Consider the following 8,851-nt stretch of genomic DNA (forward strand, 5'->3'; position numbering starts at 1 on the left):
AAGAGCAATGATTTTATTTGCAATGGAGTTTAGTCAAATCTGCTTATTTCAGCAGCAGGTACGACTGTCCCATGCAAATCACCAGTAATGAGTTTCAGTGGCAGTTTGCCTATGCAAGAGAAGATGAACCCAACTGATTATAATCACTGCCTCCCTCTGCAGTAGAAATTGGCACGGTGACACATGATACCAACTGCTGGACACTGGCTACTATAATAAAAGTTAATTTGCAGGATGGTGTGGGCTGCATTAATTTTCAGCCTAGCAAAATGCTAAGGGTTGTTTCATCAGCAAAATGAAAAAGGAAGTAGGTCATGAGTCATATAAAATGCTGTAGATGATAGAGAATTATTTAGATTAGTCAAAACCACAGGATCCTGAAGGGATATTAGAGTAACGTAAGTACATGGAGCAAAGCAGCACATTGGCAGCTGAAATTCTTTGTAGTTAAAAATAAGATATTAAAAAGAGATTAAATAATTTGCCTGAAAAGACTGTACATTTATATGAAGTGGAATAGCTTCATTAATGGACTGAAAGAAACTTCCATGCATGCCCCTCTTCTTTCCCCCATCCCCTTGATTTCTTCAGAATATTCTACAGCCCACTCACTAGAAAACCCTTCAAGAATTATGGATGGTTTAGGTTAAATTTCTGTATGATGTCAGGTATATAAGGGCTTGAAACCCAAGTCACTGATTCACTGAGTACCCTAGCAGTAAACCCTTAGACTCTGAGTTATGTTTTTATGATGGGAAAGAAAAAGGTTGTTGAGCAGCCACATTAGAAAGGGCTGCAGTGGCCACTTCTGCATCCTGGTTGAAGCTTGGTCCATCAAGAAACCTTTCACTGAGCCCCTAAGGGGGCACGTGTAGATTATCAAACTCTTGGATCCCTTCCAGGACATTATCTGTGTATCACATTGCCTAAGATATGTTGTGATGTGGGGACAAGCGCCCAGTTCTGAGAACAAAAACTGAAGTGAGATGGAGTTGCTCAGATTTGGGGCTTGCTTTAAATCCCTGTTCCATTTTTGTATCCCACCTATACAAAATTTGTATCCCACCTACCCTATAAAAGTTAAAGGCCCAGAGAGCTAAGGATAATCCATTTAACAAACATGTTACCAGAAATCATGCCCAACAGTGATGCTGTTAAAAGATGCTCATCCTCTAGGGTTAAAAATAGTGTTTATATTGAACCTAGACTTCCAAAATGGACTTGTGTTCTTTAAGACATGGCCAGAAATCTGCAACAAAATGCAATGTGCTGTGATAGTGCCAAGTATGAAAAAAATACTCAGAGGCACACTCTGGGCTCTAAGCAGCATGACCAAAATTCACAGCCTGAGGTAAGGGAGATGGGGAGCATCAATGGGCAGTGTGCCACGGATCCCCCAGGGAGGTCAGACTGGCCCTGTTCCTGTTTGAACGCTGATTACCAGAGAAGAGGTTTGGTATGGGACAAACACTCAAAATGTTGTCACTAGTTTCCTGCACTTTCTGTCACAGAGGGTGCTCATTTGCCTGCACTGAGCAACAGATTAATTAAAATAAGAAGTCTTTTCGATGTCAAAAATCCAGAAATTGAGTGACTCAGTGTGGCAAGCATAGCCAACTGCTATAGTTGAAAATCCAGCAGCGAGAGAAAAACCAGTAAAAGAAACCAAACCTTGACTTGTTTTTTCCATTGTGTTCCCTCTCCAAAATGGGGAGAAAGCACACACCTGAAATTTTCCAACTGAAAGCCAGTGTCACCTCAAGATAACAGCCAACAACCCACACAAAAACTCTTCAGCCAGTGGAACATCAAACAGGAGACTCAGCAGCAGACAATCAGCTTAAGGAAGCACCCCTTGGAGAGCAGCTCTTCAGGGAAAGCCAGCTGAGCCATAAAAACTTCTGGGGATGAATGACATCAATGCAATTTACTGGGTTTCATAAAAGAAAAAGGCCTCAGCATAAGGAAATGTTTTAAAGGACAAATAAACTCTGCTAGAGTTGTAATTAGTAAATAATAGGTTCCATCACACATATTGGTGTACACAACGAATTCAGGATAATTTACAGAAGCATATGACAAGAAAGGACTCCAATTTATTTTTTTTTTTAATTCATTAACATTACTTGCAAATTCATATTTAGAAAATATTGTAGGTGAAATTAACTGAAATTCAGACATGGCTCAAACACAAAACATAAAAGAGGGTGCAATAGTATCACCATATACATAACCTACCATAAGAAGTACAGTAGTGCCTCAAAAGGGATTACTTGAGATTTGCAGAAGCTTCTGCTCTCCTGCTTTAACAACTGCTGCATAAACACCAATATCAAAATCCTCAGCAGATACAATCAGTGTAGATCCATTAAAATCAATAAAAATATGCTGATTTATAACTCACAAGGATATAGAATGTAATTTTGAAGAAATTTCAAAAGTCATGAAAAATGGCTACATTTTCATTTTAATACAAAACTAGCTTATTCATTGCCTTTCTCAGAATGTCAGTCCAATAAGCACTCTTCCAATTTTATTTTGTGAGATAAGCCAGATGTAAGTTTATGCTTCTTTTAGTGTTAAGAAGGCTTCTGAAAACCTTGACTATGAACATAACTATGAAGCAGTCTACTGAAATGATAGTGCCCAGGTGTGTAAAATGGTTGGGCAATATACCTCTGAATACGCTTTTGAAAAGGTTTTTTTCTTCAGCAAGCAGAACATGCCAAAAAAATCCATGGTAGAGATTTAGCTTTGTACTGTCCTTAGTTATACTAAGAGACAACTTATTTTTCAAATCTTAATTGAGATGTAACAGCTGAAATATCTTCCCAAGGCAGTAGTAACATTCCCCCATAAAAACATGGAAATCTAAATATCTGGCTTTGCCAAAGTATTACTGCAAAAACAACAGAACAGAAGAACCAAACTCAGGTTCATTCTTCTTCTATTAAATGCAGTTCTTTACAAAAAGTAAGCTGGAATAAAAAGCAGTTCTGAAAGACAGAACTATGTCTGTATATAAAACTGTGTGGAAACTATCTTACAAAAGAAGAAAATGAAATAAAAGAAAGTGTTTCAAACATCCAAGTGCACATCAGCTTTAAGATTTTGGATTGTATGTCTGAGGTTTTTTAATCAGTTTTATCATCATTTTTCTGCGGACTCCATTCACTGGCTTGTTGATTTTTGGTTTCTGAGTCCCTGCTAAGAAAACAAAGGAAGCAGTTAGGGAACCAGTATGACAAAACTGTTAGTACTCTTCACTGTTCAGCTGGGGCTTTTTAATATGATGCTATTCAAGCAGTTTATCCAAAAACAGAAAACATATTAGAAAACTGTAAGGTGTGTAAAATGTCCCTATTCTTACACACTGTAAGGTCTCCAACATGTCCACTTTTGGCACTGGAGTCCTACTTTGACGCTCTTTTCCTGAAAAAGCATCAGTCTTTACTAGCTGTCCTGCACTGACAACAGAATGGAAGTAAACACACTGCTTTATCTGAAACAAAAAAACTCAAAACCAACCAACCAACCAAGCCCAAACAAACAAAACCAAACCAAAAATAAACAAACAAAAAACCCACAAATAAACAATCAAACAAAAAACCCCCAAACTAAACTATTACTACATTCCTCTGAACAACACTGGGGCAAAGTCTAAGTTACAAACAGTGCTTGTGAAAGATGAAAAGATAAAATTATTTGGGTTTCTGAACACTTTCTGAGTTTCACCCAGATGCTTCAGAGTTGCCAAAGACAGTCAGGGTTATCTCCAGGAATGATTACAAAGGCAGGTGTGAATGCAGTTCAGACAGCAAGTACTTTGCAAACCTGACTGAAAATTTTTTTTCATGTTTACCTATATGCAGAGCCCTCTGGCCAGTTCCCAGTTCTTTCACTGTCACCCCAACACATTTTTTTTTCAATATAAACTTTTAAAATTTAATTAATCAGAAACCTTTTCACTCCAAAAACTATACATCAAATCAAACAACAATTGCATATTTGCACAGGCAAAGTCAGGTGAATTCAACTTGAGACTCAAAAAGGGAAGAGGAAAGATGCTGGGGATGGAATTATGGGAGCAGAAGAGAGGGAGTGGCTTAAGCTGCCTCAAAGATTTCCTTAATGTTGTTGTACACTCCCAAGCTATAGAAATAAATATGTATAGCACAGCATCACTTAGCACTAATTATGCCCTTAACTATGGGTTTAGGTTGTACTGAGCCGTAGCGAACTGTGAAATCCACCAGTTAGTGAAAAAGCCTACAGCTAATCCTTATTGTTTGGTTATCTGATGCCCTGGTCATTAGACAGATAGCATTCCCTTGCTTCTTTTTTCCACAAAAAGGAGGAGGAAGGGAAAACCTGCAGATGGCTTTGGCTGAGTATGGGCAGAGGCAGAACACAGAGGCAGGACACTGAAGAGGCAGTGGCCTTCCTCCTCTCCCTTTGCACACTTTGGCTGGAGCCTGGCCATGCCATTTCCCAGGCAGTAATAGATGCAAATTAGATAATCACAAGCCTAAACTTAGCATGCTCTTAAAAGACTCCATCACAATACTCGAATGGCAGAGACACACTCAGACTTGTCACCCACAGAAATATTACTGCCATGACTAACTGGCAGACAGTATTTTTATTTCTGAGGACTATGCTCAGGGTGTAATCCTTGCCCCAGCCCTAGACTTCCCACCTAGAACTGAAGTATCATCTCCTGACTTAAACTTTCTGACATATTAGACACTGAAGTGCTGGGACCTTGTGCATATCTCGTGTGTAAAGCAGAGATAATTTTTAGCTTTTATTTTGCTTTTTGGGTTTTTTTCCTTAAAAGTCAATTTACGTGCTAGACACAGCCTTCATTTTTTTCCCATTAGTATAATTTTTTAAAATACTGTGCTGTGTCTGCTTCCTGAGTGTTCTGGATATTCGTAAGTAATTATGCCTTTCTCTCTCTCATTGATTTACATATCAAATGAATTAGAATATTTAAAATTTCAGTAACTGGTAGGAATACAGAACCATGGGTAAATGCATAAATGTTTTCATTTACAAGTAGATCCAGTAGCTGATTTGAATAAAACCTTTAAGAAAACCCAAATACCATTCCTAACCCTTCTGCCATGGCCACAGTAGCAATTGACTCAGCACAACCAATGATGCAAAAATTTTAAGTAGTGGTAATGGGAAACAGGGGGATGGTAAATGCTGAAAATTCGACGGAAAAAAGTAAATTGATTTCACAACTTATTTTAATCCTACTTTAAAATACCTGGAAGAAAATGGGACCTTAGTTAGTGTTTATGCTGGTACTGAACAATTTAAATACTGATTTCTTGTGGAGTCTAGAAAGTTAATTAGGCTTTTTGTGTGCCCTTCTCTGTATTTCATTCAAAATGGTGTAAGCACTTAAATTGCACTGTCCTTGTGAGGACTTAGAGCTGCACCTCAGTTTTCCCTTCTTTTAAAAAGACTGAGTCTGAAATACAAAAAGCATATCCTTCTAATAAGCCAAAGTGAGTATTTGGATTGCTTTAACTGCTTGTCACGGCCAAATACAGAAAAATCTTACCTTTTCTGCAGACATTGTAGCAATCTGTTTCAGTAACAAAGTTATTAGCATTTCCACCACAGCCAGTATATTTGAACTCCTTACAGGATTTAGTCTTGGAGTCATAATAATAGCGACGTACAGCAGAAGAACACAATCCCTCATCCTTTGGGCTGTAGCATAGCAAGGGACCAGCTTGGAAAAAACAAAGAAGTTGGGTGGAGAGAGAGAAAGATAAATTACACAAAGGTAATCTCTGTGCCTGGCTTCTTAAGATTTACCCTGCAATAAACTTTGTGGCTAAGCAACTCTTGTTACCCATGATTTCAGAGTTAGTAGATCTTATTCACAGACAGTCCCAGAAAACAAAACTATTATGGCCCCATTTTTTATGCCAAACATACAACAGGTGAGATATTTACACAGTGTGGCCAGAAGTCTTATTCTATGTATATATGAATATAACCATAATTCCACTGGAACTATCTCTGTAGAGGAAAAAGGCACTATTTTGTTTATCTCTTTTATGATTTTGCCAACAAATCCTTCCTTCTAGCAGCAAAAAACCAAAACCCACTACTTCGCTCACAAGAATTATGTTTCATATTGCCTCAACAAAACTTGATTTTTCTTGCTGGATACCTTTTACCAATTTATTGAATGTTCAGCAGAGAAATCAAAAATTATTCAGCAGTCACCTAAGAAAACACTGATAATCTGTCATGAGCCAAAAATAACTGTCTCATCAAGCATTAATTCAGCTTAGGCAGTGAGAGTTTTTATAAATTCTGGCAGATGTCTCTTCTTCAAAGATCCTGTCTTGCACTGGATATTAATCTGGTGTTTATGACAACACTTAGCTACAGTCACCTGCTCATAATTACTACCTCTCTTCTTCAAAGCTCTTATGGAGAGACAGTGAAGGGTCATGTCAGGCAAAAAAACTTTTATCACAAGTTGAGCTGCTGAGTGCCAAAAAACCCAGCCACCTATCATTGTCTTTCAGGCCTGAATTTTAGAAAGACACTCCCACTTCATAATAGGATATCACTGCCCTGAATGTGACTGCCACAACATCTCATACGTTTGCCTCAACGCAGATCTGCAACCTTATTTCCCTTCAGATTACATATGTACAGCTCTCTAGAAGTCAAGAGATCAGCTGGGTGTACCTCTGTACATTTAAAGCCACAATATAAAACTAACACAGCATTTTTGCTCTTTCAGTAACAGGCAAGACAAGTGACACATGAAAGCCTCCAGACAACAAACATCTGCTTCACATAAGTCTTAAAAAATACCACTGTATAAGTATCCAGAGGAAAATACCAAATAAAGTATCATCTTCATATCACTTTCAAACCATCTATTTTATTAAAAATTTGAACAAGTGTTACTTTTCTCTGGCAGACAGTGGTCCACACAAGACTTCAAGTCCCTGAAGTTGTTGCCATTTCCGTAACAGCCACCGTAGATGAATTCTTCACACCTCATTGAGGTCAAGTTAAAGGCATATCTTTTCAGATGACTCCTGCAAGGTCCTCCATCAGCCTCCATTCTGCATAATTTGGGCACTTCTGGAAAAAAAAAAAAAAAAAAAAAAAAATTAAATAATTGCATCCTCTGCACAACCAACCCTTCATGTTCCTGATAGTTAACTACAAGGTAGTGTAGACAAAACACAGGTAAGTCACAGGTTGTCCAACAATGTGTGTTGTTTAAAAGAGTGGGATAAGCTTTACAATCTGATACATTAATTAGCAACTAGTTAAATATTAAATTACATTTTAAATATTAATAGTTACATTCCACATGACGCCTCTGGGACAACTTGCTCAGGTTTCTGCACATAAAATTGACATCAGTGAGACAGCTGTCACAAGAAGGGGTGACAGACAGATGGGTTGGGTACAAAGCATCCCACGAGTAGTGCACCTTCCCTGGTGCACCCAAAGCCCCTTTCCAGCCCCCTGCCACCCCAGGGGCAAAAAGACCCCGTCAGTCGGCCCCCGGGGCTGAGGAGTGCAGCGGAGCCCATCCCTGGACTCACTCTTGATGGTCCAGCAGCTCTTTTCGCAGTCATCGAGGGTGAGGAAGTTGTTGGCGTTGCCGTGGCAGCCCCCGTAGGTGAACTCCTGGCAGCTCTGCGTGTACCTGTCGTAGTACCAGCGCGGCACCAGGGCGCGGCAGGGGCCGTCGTCGGGGGGCAGCAGGCAGGCGCGCTGCTTCTCTGTGGGAGACACCAGCGACCGGAGCTGAAGCCACCGCGACGGCGGAGGCAGCCCCTGCCCGGGAATCCCGCAGCCGCCCGCCGGGTCCCGCCGAGCGCCCGCTCTTACCTGTGAGGCTGCGTGGGGCCAGGGCCGCCCAGGCCAGGGGCAGCAGCAGCGCGGACAGCGGGAGGCGACGGGCGGCGGCCATGTAGCGGCGGCGGACGGGCAGGAGAACGGGTGGCAGCGGGGTCCCGGGAGCGAGCAGGGCTGCCCGGCCCGACGGCAGCGCTTTATATGCGCCGAGACGGCTTCCCCGGGCCGCCTCCCTCCTTGCGCACGTGGTGGGAGGGGAAGGTCTGATTCAGCGGGCGGCAGGGCCCCGCTGACCCGGCCGTCACTGGGGCGCGGCAGGCGGAGCGACTGCGTGAGCCCCGGCGCCGGGGGAGTCGGCACCCCCCGCCCCTTCGTCGTCGGAGGTCCCACGGCCGGTGGAGCAGTCGGGTGGGGGAGGGATAGGGGGTGAGGGGTCAGGCCGCCGGGGATGGGTGGTCGTGGAACACTGTCAGCCATAGCCGAGGGGCCACGGTCGCCGGGCTACGGGAAGCTGGCCGAGGTCTGCGACTGTGCCCCCCTCAGGTTACGGGATGATGCTCAGAGTATTTCCTGTTAATCACAGCTAAATCCGGATGGGTAACTTCGCGAAAGTCCTCCCTCCCTTTGCTTTCGCCCCCCTTGGCAGCCCCTCCACGTTTGGATACTTCGGGCAGAGGGCGCAAGAAAATGAAACGACGGGAACCTTCAGCAGGTCCTGGTCCTGCTGAGTCAAGCGCAGCCCGCTGAGCAAGTGCCACAGGAGATAACACCTGAATGAAACCTCTGGCTAGTTTGAAAAGCGCTGAATTTCAGAATAGACCATGACTTGCCTTATTCTATAGATTTTAACACCACAGGCAACCTGGTGTGATCCGGAGGAGGAAGGGGTGAGCAGCACGCAGAATACTTTCCCTCTCTAAGAGAAAAGAGAGCCATTACATTAATTAGTGTTTACTCTAGGTTTGATACAGTAAGAGAGATAAGAGTG

At 42.1% G+C, this 8,851-nt stretch overlaps 1 protein-coding gene across 1 annotated transcript; it reads right to left on the minus strand.

The window, feature by feature from the left end:
• Positions 1-2,074: 2,074 nt before the first annotated feature.
• Positions 2,075-8,082, minus strand: TFPI2 (tissue factor pathway inhibitor 2). The gene is made up of 5 exons (XM_030446243.1): positions 7,897-8,082; positions 7,608-7,787; positions 6,955-7,134; positions 5,579-5,752; positions 2,075-3,207 (listed from the first exon to the last, which is right to left on the minus strand). The coding sequence occupies exons 1-5, from the start codon at positions 7,976-7,978 to the stop codon at positions 3,104-3,106; spliced, it is 720 nt and encodes a 239-aa protein (XP_030302103.1). The 5' UTR covers positions 7,979-8,082; the 3' UTR covers positions 2,075-3,103.
• Positions 8,083-8,851: the final 769 nt, after the last annotated feature.

This window comes from Calypte anna, chromosome 2, assembly GCF_003957555.1.
Source record: "Calypte anna isolate BGI_N300 chromosome 2, bCalAnn1_v1.p, whole genome shotgun sequence".
In the NCBI taxonomy this organism is placed as follows: Eukaryota; Metazoa; Chordata; class Aves; order Apodiformes; family Trochilidae; genus Calypte; species Calypte anna.